Source organism: Myripristis murdjan, chromosome 3, assembly GCF_902150065.1.
Source record: "Myripristis murdjan chromosome 3, fMyrMur1.1, whole genome shotgun sequence".
Taxonomy (NCBI): Eukaryota; Metazoa; Chordata; class Actinopteri; order Holocentriformes; family Holocentridae; genus Myripristis; species Myripristis murdjan.
The window spans coordinates 24302484-24325325 of record NC_043982.1 but is presented as its reverse complement, the minus strand read 5'-3'; the positions used below and the strand labels follow the sequence as shown (position 1 = coordinate 24325325).

The 22842-nt window shown below is 41.0% G+C and overlaps 1 protein-coding gene across 1 annotated transcript in view; it reads right to left on the bottom strand.

The window, feature by feature from the left end:
* The window catches only part of LOC115357305 (ras-specific guanine nucleotide-releasing factor 1-like), a 34902-nt gene extending 14995 nt beyond the window's left edge, over nucleotides 1-19907 (bottom strand). The window contains exons 1-14 of the mRNA XM_030048731.1: nucleotides 19365-19907; nucleotides 14280-14386; nucleotides 12410-12557; nucleotides 11359-11451; nucleotides 8715-8968; nucleotides 8518-8597; nucleotides 7729-7922; nucleotides 6061-6170; nucleotides 4904-5022; nucleotides 4604-4764; nucleotides 4140-4203; nucleotides 3876-4018; nucleotides 3234-3316; nucleotides 1794-2042 (exon numbers count right to left, since the gene is read on the bottom strand). Coding sequence (XP_029904591.1) covers nucleotides 1794-2042; nucleotides 3234-3316; nucleotides 3876-4018; nucleotides 4140-4203; nucleotides 4604-4764; nucleotides 4904-5022; nucleotides 6061-6170; nucleotides 7729-7922; nucleotides 8518-8597; nucleotides 8715-8968; nucleotides 11359-11451; nucleotides 12410-12557; nucleotides 14280-14386; nucleotides 19365-19640 — 2081 coding nt within the window. The 5' untranslated portion in view covers nucleotides 19641-19907. The remainder of the gene's footprint in view (nucleotides 1-1793; nucleotides 2043-3233; nucleotides 3317-3875; nucleotides 4019-4139; nucleotides 4204-4603; nucleotides 4765-4903; nucleotides 5023-6060; nucleotides 6171-7728; nucleotides 7923-8517; nucleotides 8598-8714; nucleotides 8969-11358; nucleotides 11452-12409; nucleotides 12558-14279; nucleotides 14387-19364) is intronic.
* Between the last annotated feature and the right edge of the window lie 2935 nt (nucleotides 19908-22842).

Genomic DNA, 22842 nt, shown 5'->3' with positions numbered 1-22842 from the left:
AAGGACAGCAGAGAGGAGAGAAAAGTGGGTAGCATGGGTGAGGAGAGGAGGAGACAAAAGGACATGAGAGTTGAGTTGAAAAAAAAAAAAGACGCAAAGTAATTAGGGTAGGTGAGAGAGAAGATAAAGAGGAAAAGAGCAAAGAGGGGAGGAGATAATTAAGCATGATAGGAAAGGAGAGGAAACAAGGGAAGAGGATGAGATAAAGGAAGCAAGGAGAGGAGAGGAGAGTCTGGGTGCAAAGCACCACCATCAATATTTAATACTGTAGAGCTGCTGCAGACGATGGGAGAAAGGGAGAAAGGGAGAGACAGAGAGAGAGAGTGGGGAGGGAGGGAGGAGAGAAGGAGAGGGTGGGGTCCTGCAGCAGAGTGAATGGTTGCCATGGTGACAGCGCAGCGGAGAAAGGGATGGTCAGACCATGGAAAAGAAAAAGAAAAGAGAGAGAATAAAGTCGGAGAGTGAGAGGAAGAGAGTGTAAGGAAGAAAAAGAGGAGAGAAGACCAAGACAGAGGGAGAGGGACAGAGAGAGGGAGGAGCGGGAGGGTGCAGTTTCCAATTACAGTGATGGTGGACAGAACACACAGGAGTGAATGCGTTGGTGTGACCTCGCTCTGCCTCTCCTTCCAGCTCTCCTCTCTTCCCCATCTCACCTGAACAAGATATGATAGCGTGATGGGGCCAGTTACAGACAGCCTGTGTGAAAGCAAAGGCAAATCTCGATATTGCCGCGGTCCCATCTTTCTACTGCACCACTACTGCACTGTTGCTGCATCCTCAAGAGAAAATATACAAAAAATTCAAATTTTGTTCCTCTTGCAGTGGTCACAAACTGCAAGGAATGATCTGACTGCAGTTGGGTTTGTTTTTACTGTATGACTAACAGAGCAAAGGTTTTCAATTTTTTCCATGTCCTGAACCCCAAAGTTCTTTTATTAAGCCACAGGCATCCAAATATTAAATATTAGGCTATAATGTTTACATTCCATGCTGAACACTGGCAATAACATTAAAAATGATGAGATTCAAAGTTAGTGTGAATATACTCATACGTACTCACACTAGTGATTTCTGCTACAGAGAAATTAAATTATCACTCCATGTTATATTGTGAGAAAAAGAAGAAATCATGGTAATAGCTGACACAGAACAGTTATTGTCACAGAGGAGCAAGGTAGGTTTGACACAAGAATGCTTGTACCTTCTCACCAACAGTGGGAAAAGAGTTGATATGCCCTTTGTTACAAGTTCAACAATATTCTCTCATGCCGTACTATCTACAAGTCTTTATAAACATAGCAGCCATTCAGAAGATGTGACATTTATTCAGTGACCCGTTCTGTGGTGTGATGCAGAGTGCGTGAGGGGCATGAGTAGAGGGAAACCAAACAGAGAGATTGAATCTGGTTCTGTAGGAAGGACCTGCAACCGAGTTTTGTAAAGGTGACGATGTCATTATCAAGTGAAAAGAGCGGGAGAGAGAGAATGGTCAGCAGAGGGAAGACATGCATGTTTTCCCTAAGGATTTAATCCAGTCTAGTGTTGTTGTAGATGGTGTTGGTGCAAGTTCATGAAGTCCTTCGGGAACCACACAGACACACACATAATCTCACTCCAGCCTTTGCTGAAGATATATTCAGAATAGGACATCTGCTGTGCTGCTATCTTCATACTTTCTCCATTAGCCCACAACCTTATTGCGGGTAGTGAGGACGATTTCCTTCCAGTGAGCTCATAAAATGTCCCTCCCTGATTAAAACCCTTCACATCGACTCACACAAGGCATCACTCACCGTGCAGGGATGGCACTGATGGGCTTCTTGTAGATGGTGATGAGCTTGTCCAGCACCACGTCGGCACTGGTGAAGACGCGATAAGAGTGCAGGAAGGTGTTGAGGAAGTCGATGGAAAGGAAGCGCAGGTCGGTCAGCCTCTCCAACAAGCGCTCCACGCTGGCGTAGCGGATCTGCAGCACCTTGCAGGAGTTCATCATCTTGCTAAAGCGGATGTCAACATCATCACAGTACAGGCTGGTGTCCGACCTGTGTTGTAGGCGGAGTGAGAGGTTAGGAATATTACTTGGTCACAGGGATTTCCCTTATGCAGCTCACCTATGTGTTTTCTGGTCATGTGTAGTTACAGGACTAAAGGAGGAGAACATTGCAATGGTCAAGGTTTGTTTTTACAAACTGGAAAGATTCAGTGGATGTTTTTACCAACAGCTGTTTTGGATTCTAATATCAATTAAAAATATGTATGGATAGGGCTTAACTGCATGATTATCATGGCCAAATGAATGATAACAATATTATCATGATATCTATAGAAAATTTGGGGGAAAAATAAAATAAATAATGCTATAAGTCAAAGTCACATTTACCTTTGGTTATTGTGCATTTTGTCTCTTTTTTTGGCAAATTAATTATACTCAAGATACGTGTAGTAAGGTAGAGAGAGAGTCTGTAGCAGGTGCTGGATTACTTACAGGATATTATCAAATGCGTATTATTAATATGATATAAACATTTCATTTTTTTTAAAATACCATGATGATGTTCAATACTGGCATGTCACCTAGTATTCACTGGTTCTGGTTTGCTGGTGGGGAAGATATATTTTAACCATTTCAATGAAAATGTCAAGTATACAAACCCTACAGTATTTACATCTAGCAAAATACTTTGTATTTTTATCCTTTCCTAAGGCAGAATGAGTTCCCTTTTATACTCTACTAATAAGTTGCTGTCAAGTCATTGGTTGGGCTCTTAGTTACATACTTGCCAACTACAATAATCAATTTAATGGGGATGAGTGTGTGAGTGGGATGAATGTTTGGAGATGGCAGTACCATCACCTTTGACTGACATCCAGCAAAAAAGAATGAAAGTTACCTTTACACACTGTGTGATTTGTTCCAGTCTTTAGTCAAATCACCCCAGTGCAAACACACAGACAGACATGCACAGAGACTCTGTGCATGCACACACACACACACACACACACACACACACACACACACACACACACACATGCCTGTGAGCACCGACACACATACATTCACATGCATGGACACGTGTTTGTTCAGCAATATTTCATATGCATGAGTGTATGTGTGCATGCGAGAGTGTCACACATTCATGTATATGATGCATGGACTGGTGTCTATGAAAATGCCTGTCTGCATTTGCACATGTGTAATATGTGTACAGTGCTATGTTTTGCCTGACTCTCACTTAATCATCTGTGGCACGGTGACTTTACTGTTCTCCTCGAAGGCATTCATCATCAGCCCATTGCAGCGGATGTTGTCAATGCACTGTAAGGCAGGCACACAGAAAACAGGCCCGCTGTGAGCACAATAACACTCCAGGAGAGTAAAGCAATATACAAACATGAGTCTCTACCCCCAAAACAGGACCAGGGCAATGAGCCACAGGAATCCACTCTTGTTATCCATTTAAATATTAGTTTCTGTCCTGTGATCTCATGAGACATGGAGTTGTAGTAACAAGCTGAAGTAAAGATTACAGTAAAAGACAGATCAGCCATGTTAACCCTACAATCCTGCTGCATGGTTGCTGCTAAGTAATTTCCACTTCTGTGCTGAACCATCTTTAAATTTTTGGCCTCATGGTTATGCTACATAATCATTGCTAAGTATTTTGCAATTCCAAGGCAGTTGACCTTAACGATGTTGGCCTTCTCACTTTCACTCTCTCACTTCTCACTTACGTGGGAAGGCCTATTATACAAACTGGATTATTACATAAAATAAATGTCCCTAAACTTTTGCTATTAAAGAGGACCTTAAATTTTTTATCATTTGGAAAGTCAAAGGAACCTTTTCTGAAACACATGCTGAGACAGAAATGTACCTGGCTGATGTCACTTGTCCAAGCTGACTTCTCCTGTCGGGATGAGGCCACAAGGATAACGGTGAAGGACTGGCTGTCTTTAGGCTCGACCATCACTTTAAAGTCTAGATGCTCTGTGTCCTGGCCACTCTTCTCCACTTTGGCTGGAGGGCACAGAAATCAAGAGAAAAACTGCATCACTCTAGGACTCGTTGTTTGACGGTCTATTATCTCTGATGCACCTCTGTCGGATCTTAAGGAAAGGTTTGAGAATATGTAACTTACACTCATCATCTGTCCCCTCAGTCTCCTCCATCAGTGTGCAGTCTATGAGAGAGACCACTCCATTCTGAGAAAAGGTTAAAGGTTACATACAGTACATCACCCAGTGACATACATTCTGTGTACATTAATTTTATGTTTTTTCTTCTTTCTTTTTTGGTAATTTGATATCAGTGTCATTGAGCTAGTGTGACACTTCAAGAGCAGGTAGGGCTTAAATATCATGCTCCAAGAAACTCTGGAAAACATTGCCACAGTACTGCCAGAGTTTATGAACAACTAGGCTATCCTGCTGCCCCTAATTTCACACATTTAGTTTAATACATTTATATACTTTAGAACATTTTGATCTTATCACTTTGGAAACACCAGTTTGGTTCTAACTTTTGACTGGGATGTGAGGACAACTTGACACCAATCAGAGGGCTGCCATTTTTGGGCAGCAGACCTTCTGTTAACAGCCATACCTTTGTGATGTGGAGTTTTCCCCCAGAGCCTCGGGTACAGATGATGAGATGTTTGGAAAACAGGAAACACTGTCTCTCCCCTTCCTTCTTCAGAGATAGAGAGCCAAGCCTCCCCCTCGTGATCTTCCCCTTCTCACTCATTGGCACCTGGATCAGGGAACCTGTGGAGATCAACAAACACACACATATACACATACATGCACACATGTACACACACGCACACAGACACACATTAACATTCATTTAACATTTATTAAAGTGAAGGTGTTTTCATCACTCCAGTGGTGCAGTTTTTCTTACCTTGCCTGACGAAGGTCTGGCTGGTGTCCAGCAGCACTTCACAGCCCTCAACGATCATTCGTTCAATTGCCAGATTCTTCCTGATGTTCTCAGTCTCACTCACCTCGTCATGCATGATTCTGAGGAGACAACAAATGTTCATTAATTCAGGGGCTTCAGCATTCATTTTCAGATGACAGAGTATATGTTCATTGCAAGCTGTCCCATTTGTCACTTTATCCAATAGGACAAAAAGAAGCATCAAAAACATCTCTGTGAGTCTGGCTAGATTTTTGAATATTTGCTTGGTTTCTGTATTATCTTAAATTTAAAATGTAATTGTACAATTCTGTTATGTGGGTGTACAAATTGGAAAAACAAATTTCTTATTTGTTAGCTAGCTTACTATCATGATTTTTTTTTTTTTTTAAGCAAAAAGAAGCCCATCATCCTTCTTATGGTTTTGCTGAACATTTATCTTCTGGGTTTGATTTTTTTGGCCAAATAGCATGTGAACACAGTGCTGTTCAGCAGATGACTTTGGAGCTTGTCACCGACATGCAAATGTATAGGAATATGTGTAAATTTTTTCAAATCAGTGCAGGTATTAAACTAAAAAATAAAGTAACTTTGAGAAAAATTAACCCAGCCACAATGTTCACTGTGATGGACTACAAACACATAAACAATTATGTTACTTTTTAGCTGGAAAACCTTTCTTGTTATAAATGTCCTTTTTGAAAACAAGAAACTCACAGTAGAGTAATGTGACCCTGTGGTTTTTGTTATGATTTGAATGGGTTTTGAACAATTACTTTTCATTACAATCTTTGGAACTACTTTTTACAATGACTGCAATACATTCTGAACATTCACAAATGTTTGTAGATCACCACAGAGAGCACTGGTGAAAGCTGTAGGTATCAAAACAGCAGGACATTGTGGATGTATACCAGGCAATGTATTTTAAATACTAAATAAAACCTGTTAGAAAATATGGTTTCCAATGATTTTTTTTCCCTCACTAAAGCTTGCAGTGAGGTTATAGATGATTAGAAATGATGGTAAGCAACATTTTAATTTGGGCTGGGTTGAAAAATACCACACCTCTCCTTTGATGTGATTTACTACTCCTTTAGTTCACAGCAACTGACTGATTGGTGGTGTGTGTAAGTTACCTGGAAAGCTCCTCCAGTTTTGACTTGGCATAGTCCAAACTGTTTCTCTCCACATGCTCATGGGGGGTGTGAGCCAGCAGCTCATGCAGGGTCAGGATGTAACGAGGGATCTGAGAGAGGGAGAGACAGTTTGCACTGCTTGAACCACTACATTTGAAAATAGTACTTTTAATCATTTTGTGATAATGTCCACTTTATCTTATAGTTTGAAAAGTAAATTTAAAAAAGATTTCAGCACATTCAGATCAATGCACTTTGCAGAATGCAGTCCAAGCCCTCTGTCTCAAATGGGCTCCAACAAGTAGCTCCTTAGTTGGTCATGAGGACTGTCTGGGTTTGTTTCAGCCTGAATGCTTGCCTTTGAAATCAGAGAACAGTCAATCTAATTGTGTCATGGATCTTTTTTTTCTTCTAGACACTTAATAATATTAGAACAACAACCACATCTGTATGCCTTCTCCTAACATATGAAACAGGCTAATCTCAGAAACATTACATTTCGAATGATCTTATCACAGTAACCACCTCTATGTTTTCATTTTAGACATGGAATAAATAATGTTTCGGCATCATTGTTCTGCTAATAATATCACTGTGTAAACCTCAGTCCTCACTTGAGCACAAAGTATTACGTAATGGTGCTGCTACCATTACGACTCCAGAAGCAGTAAGTCGAGCTAAGTGAGACTATGACAAAAACAAGATGAAAACTAAACAATAATTAACCTTTGCTGACAAAAGCTATGATGAAATATCAAAAGAATGTGCTTCCCAAATATTGATAGTAAGTGCAGTACAATAACAAAAGGTGCATACAAAACACAAGAAGCTATGAGGTATGTAGATCAATATATGTACAAAGGTCACTAATAAATAATTTGATGAGAAAATTTCAGAGGAAATAAACATGAGAAATGATTCAGTAGAGTTAGACTAATAGTTATTTTTCATCAAATGTAGTTTTTGTCAGCAAAACTAGACTAAATTTCAAAAATTCAAATGACTATGTGACTTAAACTAAAATGTATTTTAGTACAAGACTAATAGTAAATCATACAAAAGAAGTTTCTCTTCAAGTAATCTGATTGGTAAGTTATTTACTATAACATCATGGGGGCTGCATCATTTTATCATTATTATTTCACAACAACAGCTGTCAAAGTAACAGCTGATTATCATGCACAGGTGATTCTGCTACTATTAAACTTGCTATAAGATGGTTATGTTTACAAATATAACTTTAGGTATGGATATGAGTCTGAAGAAGAAAATGAAAACAAGGCAAACGTTACTGTTCATAACGTTATGGATTAAACTCCTCGTCACGTGGTGGTTACAGATGAGCTGAGCAAACTGGAGAAGAAATGAGGTGCAACAAGGCAGACATTTGGGCCCTCAACTTTTTAACAGTTGGTTAGAAAATGACATGACAAATGTAATGCTGCATGTCGGCTGGAAATGTTCCTACTCCTCAGACTGGTTCGTGTTGCTAAACAAGGACGTTTGTTCACCAGATGGCACAGATTTGGATCTGCCTTACTGGCTAATACGACATTTCTGAACAAATCAGATCACTTTGTACAGCACTAACTATGCATATAACTTTCTAATCCTCAGCCTATTGTATATGCTAATAATACCACTATCACTGTATGCTTATAGTCTTACCTGAAACATGGGGTAGGTGAGGAAGGTCTCAAGCGTCCTCTCCTCGCAGTCGGGCTTGGCCTCATACTGCTTCAGCAGCTTGTCGAAGTCTCGGTTCTGCTTGCAGTGAGCCAGGATCTGCAGGCTGTACTGGTGATTCCTCACAAACTCCTGGTAGATATTCAGCATGGGCAGCAGGATGTCAAATAGGTCAGCTGTGGAGAGAAGCAGACATTTTCTTGAATACATATTTTAACAGTATATTAAATGTAATTCTACTAATAACAAAAACCTATTTCTATGTTGCTAAAAGTAATGAGCCAGGTGTCATTGCTGTGTTTTTGGAAATCATATGAGACATACGTCTGAATTCAAAGAAAAAGAGTGTGTCAGGAGTGGCAGTAATTCCAAAAAAATCTGCAGGGATGTAACATTGTGGAGCCTTCAACTCGGTGGATTGTAACTTGTTTTCATACCGAGGTGAGTTAGGCCTGATGTGTGTTTTCATCAAATCTGATCTAATCTTTTTTCATCTCATCCCAAGCAGGTGTTTTTCATTTTGAAAATGGTGTGTGTCATTCAAACACATTATTGTAGAATGGCTGTTGAAGTGCCTCGATGGGCTTAAGGCCAGAACAGCCATGAACACATGACTGTTTTAATCTGAATCCAGCTCACAAGATTTGTCATATCATCCTTGTCTCTCTTTAGTATGTCTTATCTAATAGCACAATAATGGCTTAAAATAGGTTTACATGTAAGTTACACTATCTGATTGACGAGTAGTGTCTGTTTCTTTCCTTGTCTTACCTAGAACCAGTGTTGGCCAGCTGGCTATCCTGGCCTTGAGGCCTTGGTAGAAGATCTGGTGGAGGAACATGATGGTTTCGCTGCAAAACAAACAAGCAAAGATTAAGGTTATGGTGTTGTGGTAGTTTTGCCGTTTGCTGGCAGCTCCCACTACACTAAATCACACCACAGTCACATCCACTCTGAGTGCCAGCCACCTGTTGAGGAAGATGCTGCTGACGTCATCATGGGTAATAGGTGGTTTCTTGGAGCTGGCAGCCATGCGGAGTGGCCGCAGGAAGTTGTTGACCAAGATGTGGAGCTGCTGGACGTATTCAGCCTCGGCCTCCAGCATGCTAAACACCACCTGGTTCCTCTTTCTCATGCTCTCAGCATGTGGTGAACGTATGTAGTCCTGGATGATGGTTTTCCATTTCCTGCGGCAGATCCAACCACGCAGGAAACTTTGGACCTGGGAAAGAAAAATCGTTAAAGAGGTAAGGCTGTGTGTAGGGGTGTATGTGTTTAGGTTTACAGCAATGTCAATGATGTGGCTATCCTTTCCTAAAGCTATTTTCATCTTTTCTTTGTCTGGCAATGCAGGGAATTTAATTTGGTCCTGAAATCAGTGGACATGCTACAATGGTAACTGAGGCCACCTCCAAGGGGTTACGTAGAGCAATAAAGTGGAATAGGTGGTGGTTTTCTCTGGTTATGCTACTGGTCAACAACATGTATCATCAATGCTCATGAAAATCCTCTGAAACTGCCATAATTTTATAACCATCGCTTTCACATCAACTTATAATTATGTCTCCATTATAAATATTGGACCATGTACAGTAACAGTAATAGCCCAGTGATAAAACCCTAACCCTAACCCCAATGTCCAAAAGCCTGTATTGCACTCTTGTTTTCTGTCTCTCCGTAGTAAATGGACTTTGCTGGGCTTTCTCCCTCTATAGGCTTTGCATAAACGGATAGATATAAGGTCCCTGACAAAAGTCTTGTCACTTATCCATTTTGTAGAAACAACAGCTTATAACCTGACTTTTAATTAATCCATCGGTTTTAGAAATGGTTCATAAGAAAGCTAAAACCCTCCCAAATTATGTTTAATATACTAAAATAAATTTGCTTCACTGAAGAAAGATTGATCATTTAATGAACACAGAAAGGTCAGATTTTGGCAAGACAAAAGTTTTGTCGTTTACAGAGAGTAATGTGAAAATTGAACAAATAATTTACTTCAAATACAAAAATATGCTGCATAACATCAATGAATTAAGTAGTGGTGCTGTGAGATCCATATTTAATATCTTGTATGACTTCCATGAGCTTGAAGGACTGCATCCATGCGGTTCGACAATGATTCATACAATTTATTGATGAAGTCATCAGGAATAGCAAAGAAAGCAATCTTACATGCCTCCCAGAGTTCATCAAGATTCTTTGGTTTCATCTTCCATACTTCCTCTTTCATTCTACCCCAGACATGCTCAATGATGTTCATGTCTGGTGACTGGGCTGGCCAGTCCTGGAGCACCTTGATCTTCTTCGCCTTGAGGAACTTTGATGTAGAGATGGAAGTATGCGATGGAGCACCATCCTGCTGCAAAATGTGACCCCTTTTATGGTTGGGAATGTAAGAGGTAGCTAATACTTCTTGATATTTTAGGGTATTGATATTGCAAACATCTCCAGTCTCTACAAATCTTTTTCTTATTCTTTGGACTTGACGCTGAGATACATTGAAGGTGTCAGCCACCTCAGCAGTGGATCTGGTCTTCAGCCTCTTGATAATTAACGCTTTGGTCTCAGGGTGAATCTTAGGCATGTTGTCAGAGGTCAAGTTGCAGTTGATGTGAAGGTCTGGTGTGCTGGGGTTCTTTTTATACACACCTCACCTCACCTGTGATCAATTATTGATCACAGGTGAGGCTGTAATCTAGGATTGGGTGCTTCATATGACAAGACGACAAGACTTTTGTCTTTGCAAAAACTGACTCAGTGGGCTTTACCAAGCTGTGAATGTTAGAATGTTTTTCAGCAGCAGCTGTTTGGCACCAAAACATTATTTCAAAAGCTGTTGGGATTGAAATGAGCCATTTCTTGTAAAAACAAAATTGATTACAAATATATTTGAGGGGCACTTAAGGTCAACTTGTACCCAAGCGACAAGACTTTTGTCAGGGACTGTACAGTCTTCAGGTCATATTTGTTCTGTGTTCCATTCTAACAACACAACATGTTTGTTATATAGAGGATAAGCCCAACAAAGGCCTCTGATTGCTGTGAGACAGAGAAAAAGTGTACTACCAACATAGTAAATTTCTGACCACCAACAACAAAACTGGGTGGCAAGGCAGCTGCCATGCCATGCTGAAAGACATGAGTAATGATGCTTTCCCCACCATTATTGACAGTTAAGAAGCCCTTGAGCCAGGCAATCGACCCCCAACAGCTTCAGTGGTCAACAGTACAAGAGTGTGCCAATACTGGTGACATCTCTGCTGGGAATTTTACAAAGTGTGAAGCAGGGTGTCGCTGAGAAAGTACCAGTGTGTTCAGCAAGCCCAGTGCTCCTTCCCTGGATAAAAATAGAGACTGGTGGTGCCCAAAGATGATGTACTGTGCTGTTTAAAGCTCCCTGTCTCAGAAACCATATGTACCCCTGCTGGCCCCAAATCAAACCAAACCAGAAACCTCCCTCCTGTGCCTCCCCCACAGTTTTCTTTGCATTTCTACTGTCTCAATAAAGAAAATCGAAGGAAGTGAGCTTCACAATATCCTTAAAAAAATAAGGCCCACAACAAATGGCACAACTGAATTGACAACACAGCCTCTGCAGTCAGATCTCACCTTTTTGATCTTCTTGATCTCAGTGTCATCATCACTGGGCGGGACCTCTGGACTTGACTGGATCTTCTCGTTGTCCTTAAGCAGTCCAGCAATCTGATATTCACCACAACACAAACATTTAATTCTTTTTCAACCAGAGAGCGCAAGCTGTAGATGCTTAATTGGTTAATTAAACACATACTTTATGTGTGTTAAAATCAAGCCCATTAGCTTGGCCATGTCAACTTCTTTCACTTATTATAATAATTTCTTATCAGTCCCTACTGTAATCATGTCAAGCATATAAATAATACAAGCCCCTTTCCCTAGATCACCTAAAGATATTTTATTTTCATTTTGTGTAAGCATTTTTTTTTCCTTTCTTCCATTTTATTTACTATGCATTAGCTGCTTTTAAAGATGTCAGAGCTCGTTGGTTTTCTGTCTGAATGACAAAATATAAAATCTTATTCAATCTACTACATACTTGTTTAATTTTTACCCATTAGAATAACACATTAATGAATGAGAACTGACCTACGGAAAACACCTGTTAATAAAACGTCTGAAATGAAGAAACCCAAAAACCATAACTACTCCATATTTTAGCATAAAGAGTGAGACAGTGAATTATTTTCTGGAGCAGGTACAATGGAGCTGATTCATGCATATTGAGAACATGGATTCAACTGGAGTTATCCATTAGCACATTAAAGGGAGATACATTTGATCAGATTTAGACTGAATAATGAGGACACAGAGCACTCAGCGCTAACACAAAGGTCTCTAACAAGGACATCGTTGTGGTTCTGCCAGTGATGGCATAGGCCATTTACTCAGCAGCATTTTGGATTTAAATCTGGGTCATGACCTTTGTCCCATGCCCCCACTCTGTCTTTGTCCTCTCTCTACCTGAGCCCTCTCTCTTCTGCAATCTCTCCTCTCTTTCTCCTCTGTGTAGCACTAATGAAGAATATAAATGCACACACACGCACATGCACGCACACACACACACACACACACACACACACACACACACACACACAGATATCAGCATGAAATTACAAGTTACCTCTGATTTTAGTCGCTCTATCTCGATTTCCCCATCCTCTATCTGTTGTCGAAGTTGCTTAGCAACCGTTTTCTCAGTCTCCACTATTTGGAGTAGATGGAGATACTTCTGCATGAGGGTCTCATGCTCTGTAGCCAGGTTCCTGTAACTATACAGGCACACACAGACACACATAAACACACATTGTGAAGACCTCATTAATGCACATTTAATGGACTCATGCCAGGATTATCAAAGTAGAAGCAGACTTCTTATGATCATGTGCTTAACCCATAGACCTTCCATCAGCACACAGCAAAGGCACTTATGCAACCAATTCTTCAAATACTCGCCGGCTAAGCAAGCCATGTGTGAAAGCTGCTTCTGCATGAGCAGTATTTCTGTATATTGCCCACTTCATCACTTCATGTGCATGCTAGCGAGGCTTGAATTCAGTACAGGCTGTTCTCATGTACAATTAGACCACAAACTGGCTTGAGCTGAAATCTGTTGGATCAGCCCTAACAATTGAAAACCTCACAAAGGGCTCTCACCCAAATCCAGATCAATAAATTTAAAACTGAATATCCAATCAAACAGGTAGTCAAACCTGAGTGTGACTTGAAATAAAATTCAGCGTCTGTCATTAGCATATTGAAAGCCTCTACAGCGGAGGAATACTGTACGTGAACACATGAACCTCTTCACTTCCCTGCTGCGTAATACAAGCTTACTCCTGTAGAGCGAGCTGCTGCCTTTGACTGAGCTCAAATCAATGTAATCCACAATGAGTCCATCCAATCAGTTGATGTTTCGCCATCCAAACATACACAGCTGATATTTACAGTGGTAGTATTGCTTGGCTCTTTAGTCTCCGATTCTTTAAATGGCATTTCCCTAATAACACACTTCATTACTATTTTGTCCATTCCCTGGAAGCAATTAATTCTCAGATAATGATAACTGTGATGTTCAGCTTAATTTATTTTAATTTATTTTTATTTATTTAATTATTGTTTTTAGGATAGAACAGAATAACATAGAGCAAAACATAAAACTGAACATAAACAAAAGTCAAAGCACTGCAAATTACTTTCATAACTGCAAATCATTAAAGCATAAAATACTGCAGAGCAGATTTTGCAGGTTAGTTTTGTTGTTTTTGATCACAGCTTTTGCCCTGCTTGCTGTTAATCTCTATTATTTAATTGAGACTCAATTAACATAACTCACCCTGCCGATGTCACCAGGCAGAGAGTCGTGTGGCACAGTTTTTGTGCCAATGTCAGTCTTATCATAGCACAGTGCTGTCATAAGCAATCATTCAGTCAGAATATTAATGTGCTGCCTTGTGATTCATCAGTTAATCACAACAAGTTCCATACTTCACTTCTGAAGAGTCAGATTGACGGTGAGAGCCATGTAGACTCAAAGATCAACTTTCTTACGTATGTCATGTTGAGTCTAAAGGGTCCACATTACTGGTCTGATGATGAGAGCCGTATAGACTCAACCACCATGCCTACTTGCATCATTCTTGTTTTTTGTTGTTTGAGTTAAAAGTAAACGTTTCTCACCTACTTACTTAGTTCACCAACCCTAGTGTGATCAAATTTGGATGAGTTCATTTCATACATTATATGGAAAAGTACAGGACTATTTTGAATTTGATGGAAATGTGTTTTTTTGTTTGTTTGTTTGTTATCATTTGTGGTTGTGCCCCTTACAGTGCAGTACAGTGCAGTAAACTTCCGTATGTCATCTGACAAATCCATTTATTACAATATATCCCACATTATCACTCATGTGAAGCAGGTTTCTCTCTAAAAATGACCTCAGTGTGTCCTCAGTGGAGGTGAAAGGTTAGAGTGAGTAAGGTCATGTGAGGTACCTGGCCTGCGTGATCGCTGCCACCCACTCGTCACAGTCCTTGACGTCTTCTGTGCGCAGCTCCAAAGCCTTCTGGTTGTCATGATTGAAAGTGACAGTGAAGTAATACTGAAAAACAAGATAGAAAAACATTCAAAACACTCCCTCTGAATATTTTAGGTGAAGCGCTTCAAAGTTTCAGTGAGAAAAGCCAAACAATTCTTAATTCACCAGCATGCTTGAGTAAGGCTTTTCAAACAGTATTATTTTACGGCAGCAAGGAGCATCTTCACCACAGCTGGTTGATATTCACAGATTCTGATAAGAGGAAAACTTAACACACTAATCATCTTTCACCCTTGTTCCCTTCAGTCTTCAGTTTGTGGAATTTCAAATTTGCACAGAAGTTGCATGTTGGCTCACATGCAAGCGTATATGTTCGCGCTTAGTGTGTGTGTGTGTGTGTGTGTGTGTGTGTGTGTGTGTGTGAGGGAGAGAGAGGCATCCTATGTGAGATGTCCTCAGAGCTTCATTATACAGCTTCTGTTCATTCTGTTTGTAACCTGGCAACTCACCTCTGAACTGGTGGAAGCCTCTCTAGCAACTCCATGTTTTGTTTTGGGGTCTTTATCTTTTCTTCCAGTGATCTGGCTGCATTTGAGTGACAGAAACACCTGAGTCCTCCCCTGGCTTTGTCCTCTCACCAATTAGCACCAATCACACTAGAATCAAATGTTAAATTATCGCAGTGATGGCATGACTGTGGATTTCTCTTCAAACAGGCTTATCAAATAAAATCCTGAAATCAACAAAGTGGCGGTCATTGCAATAATAACACAGCCAGCCTATTTGTGGTAGAAATGCATCAAATTATGTAACACTGATGCATTGTAAATAGACCCCCACAAATCCAATATATTGGATTTTTATCCCTTCCAAATGCCAAGAGCAAATCATCTGTGAAGGGGAGTAATGTTCCATATTTCCTGATGAGCAGCAGAACGGGCCTTTGTCAATAATGTGCTTCCCATCTCTTGCTTCCTGTGAGCTGGTGTGTCAAGCCTTTTAGGCAGCTATATTTAGCACGACGCCACTACAGTTTTGCCACAGAGACATTATCTCTCAGCGAGTGAGACAACATCGCACGGCAAGCGCTTCCGCTTGTTCTGATTTACGCAAAGTAAACGTATCTTCCTGTGGTCAATCTCCCTTCCCCTCCTCCATGCAGCCCCCTCCTCAACAAGACACGTCTCGTATCTCATATGAACAAATTTGAAGAATTTGCTAAGCAAAGCACAATGCTGAGCTATGTTGTTGCACATTTTGTTGGCCCCTTCAAATGCACTTTTTCAGATGCAAATAGGGGTTGCCATAGTAACTGTGGGCTTAAATGTAGCTCTCCTTCTAAATAGGGAATAAGAACATTTAAAAAGTAGAACACTCCAAAGAATTCAATGACATACAAGACCGAGAGGGAGAGAAAGAGAAAGAGAGAGAGAGAGAGAGAGAGAGAGAGAGAGAGGAAGGGAGAGAGGAAGGGAGAGAGGGAGAGAGAGGGAGGGAGGAAGGGAGAGAGAGAGAGGGAGGGAGAGAGAGAGAGAGAGAGAGAGTGAGAGAGGGCAAGAGGAAGGGAGAGAGGAAGGGAGAGAGGGAGAGAGATGGAGGGAGGTAGAGAGAGAGAGAGAGAGAGAGACTCTCTCCTTTCGAGGAGTGAGGCTATAAAAAGCGCTATACCCCTGCAAGGTGGCAGTTGGCTTGGCATCTATTCTCTGCATTGTCCCTCTCCCTGTCACACACAGATAAGATCGAACGCTCACAGGGCCATTCCTCCTGCATCTCTGACACACACACACACACACACACACACACACACACACACACTAGCACGGTCAGCAATGGAATCTACTGTGATCAGTGTATGCCATATACCTCATGTCAGAGGTATAGGATTGCCTCAAACACTCTCCACACTCTCTGACTTGAGCATCATTCTTTGTTTTTCCATAGAAGAGAAAGGAACAAGAAATTTGTATGCCCCCAAACACCTAGACCATGATTGATTACTTTTTCTTTTTCTGTCCTCATTTCACCTTTCCATGGAGCTGCTCAGTTTCATAGATCACTCTCACTGATGGGTGCAGGAGCACACACACCTCGATGCATGTAAATTCACCGATGTGCAGATATGTGCATACATGTAGACACACAAAGACATTACGCTACACTATAATGTGCAGTATCTGTGCACACATATGCACATTTTACATAAATATACATATTTAATGCAGCAAACAATAAACACACCCATGCCCAATTGAAAACTGAGACAATTTATGCCTATTATGCAAGGGGACACGTGTTGAACAGAAGACTGTGTTATGCTGATTAAAGGCTTTCAGATTCATTGAATTCACTGTTGAAATAAATTCACTGGAGCAGGCTGTATGAACGGCTGTCATCTTGGATGTCATTCAGTCCATCATTTCATCCCCAGACTGCAGCACGTCTCTCATCCTGACATGGTTTTGAGATGCTGGACAGCAAACAAATTACAATAATTTAAACCATGTGAGTAAAAAGTGTTTGTGAATTCTGAAGCAACAAAACAACTAAAGGTTTGATATTATGTTTCGATTAGCTGAAAAATCTTAGATAAAATGAACATGGTTTTATTTGTCAGAGTAACAAAATTTCTGCTGGCACATCTCTACAGAGCCCTCCTCATGACACCGATACTAATCCTGACAGCTCTGCCGACAAAGAGCAGAGGGCACGGCGTTTGAGGAATCTGACTTGACAGAAAAGTTCAGCACTGTGGACAGCGACACCAGGCAACGTTGCCAATGTAGTCACTACTAATGGACCGAACTCACAGCACTGGTAGCTGCTGTAGAGGAAGTCCTTCATCGTGCTTTTATTGTGCAGATGTTATAATGTAAAAGTAAATATTACATTATACAACACTGAACACTGGTGACCTGTCCAGGCTGTTTCCTTGGCTTTTGCCCAATAGAAGGGATAGACTGCAGACCCCCATGACCGCGGTTAGGAAGAGCAGTACCTTCTGGCAGAAGAGAAATTGAATTTTCCTATCAATTTATCTTGGTGAAGGGGCTGAACTCATGTCAAACTTGTACTGTACTTCACGGCATCATGCATATTTAAAAAAACAAAACAAACCAAAAAAAAAAACTGTTGCACCAGTCCTGAAAATCCAGGTACAGACCTTTTCTTGGCTTCCTGTCTAGAGCAGGAATTTGGAAAGTTTGTCAGTAACTTGGTATTTTCTAATGTTTCATTCATTCATTCATTCATCCACCCCCCATTGTTCAAAGCGTGTATTTTTGCAGGCTGTACCGTGTTGTCAGACCACTGATCCACTTGCCTGCAATATTTTGAAACATAACCTAGTCAATAGGTTTGGACAGTAGGTTTCTTTGGAGTAGTCAAGAGTAATCAACCTGTTCTCTGATTATAGCATGAACAGATGACACACAGCATGCTACATGATCATCTACTCTGTGGGATAAAACTTGACAACATTCACATGAAAGTTTGTTTGGAACAATATAGTATGAAGTGAAAATGCAACATTTTTTGTAAAGCTTGACGAAAGTTTTTGTGATGTTACACTGGGGAGAATGTAATCTCTCATAGTGTTGGGGAGTGTATACTTTCATACATACCATCAAAAGTGTAATTACTGGAACAGTGAGCCAAGGTTGCTCTTTTCCACTCCAATAATTAATGTGTTTTAACAGGCCAACAAAGATCTTTCATAAGCTATCAACCTGTTTGTTAGCCTCACAATCGCTGTAAGGTATTAGATACTTAAAGCGTAGATTAATGAGCACAAAAAAGAACTGATTCAGTTTACAGATCCATTACTTTGACTTTTGGCTTTAATCCTTTATCACCTATGGTGCAGGGAAAGCAGGAAAATGCTGCTCTGTGGACTGCAGCTGGCAAAGCAGATTTCGGAGGGTGACTGCAGTCATACCTCTTGCTGCTCGACCACTTCTCTGGGTCTTAAATGCCTTAATGTTTTATTTATTTCAACAGCAACCTTCAGTAACTTATTAGAGCTGTTTGGTTCCAAACAACAAAAGTGTTTTGTCCAGATTAACTCTGAACGCATTTCACCCTGCTCTCAAAACAATGTCAGTGCTTTAGGTCCAACACCTTTTAATCAATGGCACAAAACGAAAAGGGGATATATTAAGTAATAACAGGATGCCTGGGACATCATTTGGTTTTCATTCATGATTGTCGTTAACGAGGTCATGATAATGAGAGGGCTATCAAACGAACCAAGCCGCTATAAACCGGGGAGACGCAGTTGCCAAGGTAAGGTGCTATTAATATCAAGACGAGGAATTAAATCAATACGTCAAAACGACAGGGAAGGGGCAGCTCTCCTCCGCAAGATGGCATCCTGCAAAGTTTGGATACAGTTTGAGTTTACACACCATTTAATATAGTATTGGTTACACATGTTTGATTCAAGGAAATTAAATCTTTGAGGTGACTTTGTGGTTTGAATTGCATATATTTTGACGATGGAGAGAAATGAGATGAGTATATGAAGAAAGGTGCAGGAGCTAAACGTGTTTACAAAGTTTGCAGGATTGGATTTCTTGGATTTTATGCGGCGAACTCTGAACCACAGTTTATTTTTTGCGTTTTATGCATTTGATAAGTTACCTTGGATCCAGGCTGTGCAGCAATTTTAGTGCAGAATCAAGACAATCGATCAGTTAGGATGACGCCATTACGTAACACTGAACGTCAAGTCAACTATAATGGCATCTCTGGGAAATTGTTGCCGTGATAAATAGATATTGGGGTGGGGGTGGGGGGGGAACTAATCTCGTTTACATGTTACTCTGTATGGGCCTACAAAACAGACACTAAGACAAGAGCTGCTTCAATGCAAAGCCAAAAAAAAAAAAAAAAAAAAATCACGTTTCTTCCATAAAGAGAAGCTACCCAGTTTTACTGACATACAGCAAGCACAACATTAACGAGTGCCTCCGCTCTGAGACGCGGATCATCCTGACAGTGTCAGTCAGACTTATCGGAGCTCCTTGTGTGATCAATATCCTACCTGCTTCTCTAAGCATTCCTTCGCTGACAGAGATGGCTTTGGTGACGGCGCCCTGTCACAAACACATCCCTCCAACAGGTATAGTCCGGAGGGGCGTGAGCTGGAGTCATTTTCGAAATAAAACAGCATATTCTGCAACAAAGCGAACCACTTTGCATGCCATTTTGTATTGTCAGAGCTTTTCTTACTCAGGCAACCTCGCCTTGTACCATCCTTCTTCGCCAAAAGAGCCAGATAGGTGATATGGCCATCATTGAGTCTCATCCCTTTCTGCATTTTGGCTGTGAATCCAAAAGGAACTGGGGGGAGCCGGCAGATTCTTACATGTTCTTTTCCGCACCTCGCAAACACAGCCCGACTTGGTGGTCAGCAGCCCGTCCACAGTTGCCACTCTGATGTTTTCAACCGTGAAAACAAAACAACAACAACAGCAAAAACAACAACAACAACAAAACCCAGAAAAGATGTAAGCAAATGGTCCCAGTTATACGTTCAGTCACTCAAATTCCAAAGAAAAAGCCAAATAAAGGAAGCCCGCCGCAGTCTTAGAAAAGCGTTCCTCGTGAGCCGAATTGCTCATGATGAGGATTGAAGTGCCCGCGCACGCGCGCACGTCTACACACACACACACACACACACACACACACACACACACACACACACACACACACAGCTCAGCATCCTGCTCTCAGGGAGGAAGCGCAGTCACGTGACATGTCTCCGGAGAAGCAGATTTCAGCACCTTGGACAGAGACTCGGAGCAGCCAAGACGAGGAGAGCCGCAGCTTCACCACAGGGACGCCCGGCTCCTCATGTCAACAACCTTCAGACAAATAAAGCTACACCGCTGACCTTAATTTTGCCCCTGACACCCCCAGCCCACAACCCCCTCCCACCTGAGCACATTTTTGTAGGCTGAGTTTGTTTCTGCTATTGTTATTTTGCAAAGAATCAGAGAGTGAGAGAGAGAATGAAACCTGTGGCCAAAAAATCCTCATTTTAGTACGTTGTTTTATCGTATTCACTTTTGGCGTATTCAGTATGTTAAATGGTGCAATTAATATTTAAGTCCATAATTTTGACAATGACACATGGATTCCCTTGAAGGGCCCATAGAGGGCTCACACTACACCTTACAGAGATTTTCATTCTCTCTGAGATCTTTGCTCAGATGGGAAAACATCACACAAGTTTTTTGTGATAAGAAATCAAAACCCCTTTTGACAATGTCACTCTCGTTGTGGGCTAATTAAAATCAGTGCCACTGAACTGAGACAGGATTTATTTCACTTTTTAAAATTGCCCAGTTATCAAAATTTCACTCAGGGCGAGTCATTCTGTTATCCATGCTGGTATTTGGGTCCCTAAATGACCTTTAATCCCCATCATTCAACATGTGACAAAAAGAAGATTTCAGTGTTGTCTCCTGGGAAGCTACCCCTTCCTTTTAAAACATTATCTTCAGATTAATGTTCCTGACTTTCAGTCATGCTCAGTATTTTTAATTATAAAAACAATGTCCAAAAATGACCATTAAATGCATTTTATAAATTTAACAGCCCATGGATATCATTTACTAGTCCTTGAATCCCCTCCAAAAGTCACACTGAGAACCTCTGCTCTAGACAATAACTGGCTGTGCATTGTTGAAATATTCATAATGCCACCTTTATCACTGCATGAGAGTCTGACAATTTGCCACCATGTCCTGAATCAGCATGTTTTCCCTTTTGAAATAAGCTATGTAGTGGAGCAAAGAAAATCCCTCTACAGCTCCAGCAGAAATCTCTCCATTCAATCCCTTGCCTTTCATGCGAAGGGAAGGAGGATGAGAGGGGTACAAAAGCACACTTTCATTGCCTCTGCCCATGTTCGCACTTCCTGAGTAATTAATAGGCTGAAAAACAATTCAGCACCCTTGCTCTCAGGGAGACAGGTAATCCCTGGTGATGGTGTTTCGGAGCATAACACAGCAACAGCTACACAAATGTGTCTGGTCAGTCTGAGTTATGCAAAGCTGTGTTTTGTTCATGGACATTTGGTGTATGTCTTGACATTTTCAACACTATCTCTGCCTCTGTTGGTTAGAGCATAAGATACTAAAATCTCATTACATTTAAAGCCACTCTACAATAGATTCCCTGAGGTGAAAGTTAAGTCTTCCACCTATACAGAGTGAGCTTGCACAGATTTCCAAGCATCATGAATTTACACTCTTTACTCAGTAAGAATAGACTTAATTTTAACCCGCCAAGGCTTTATAAATTCTTGGGTCACTAAAGGAGTTTAAAGGAGAAACAACCTCAACACAGAACTGCACCTTTCTGTAATTCTTCATTCTATCATATTTCCATTATGTTGCCCCACCTGTGGTGGAGGAAAGAGAGAGAGAGAGAGAGAGAGAGAGAGAGAGAGAGAGAGAGAGAGAGAGAGAGAGAGAGAGAGAGAGAGAACTGCATTGCAGCAGCATGACATTATAATCTCTCTGCCCTTTCCTTCATATCCCTTCCATCATAACCCAACTGCACACTGGCTAGCCTTAAACCAGCAATTATGCCTTTAGTGGTACTTTTACCCTCTCTTTCCATCCTGTTCTGTCTTTTAGAGAACAGAGAAGACAGTGACTCTCAACACTGTCCACTGCTGGTCCATTTACATATCTAAGGGGAAAAGAGAGATACTCATTAGGGTTGGCTCATAATTAACCCAGGATTAGCATTTTGTGGCAAACACACAATGGTTTATTTCATCACAGGGAGGTTCACAGTGGGATCACAGTGCCTTCTCTATAAGGGGATCATTAAACAGATACAGAGAGGTAACAGGCTATGATAGAACAATGTTAATGCTAGATTCAACATGCTTTTTCAAACAGAAAGGGGGAATCCACCTTTCTCAAGAATTTCATTATTTTTTTTACATTTTTTTGTTTTTGTTTTTTTTAGTATTTTGACAGGTAAGAATGACAGGAAAATGTAAAGAGAAAGATACAACGGTGCAGAATGAGCTGCAATTCAAACCCCAGCCATTAGCTGACTGAGCCACCAGGGTGCTCCAGGCTCGACTCTTTTCCTGGGCTCCCTCCATCCCATAATCAGCCCCTCAGACAGGAGTGGTAATGAGGTGGTGATTTTCCTCCCTGACTGGGGGTGATAGTAAAGATTATTTTTATGACATTCTATTATAGGCAGTATAAAATGGAAAGTGACAAGGACGATTTGAGAGAGAGTGGGGCTGACATTTGAAAAAGGTCGTGAATGGGATTCAAACCCGTGATTGTGTCTACACAGAATGCACCTTGGCGTGCTGAGCTGGCAGGCTCCTCCAGCTGGAGGTGATTATAATCACACAGTGCAACATGATTTTAGGACATCTTTTGGAACAGGAGAGGATACTTGCCCTTCCTCTTATGCACAGTGCCAGTTCAAAGTAATACAATGCTCGAGACCCTTTTTTAATTTTGCTGTGTATTACGAGT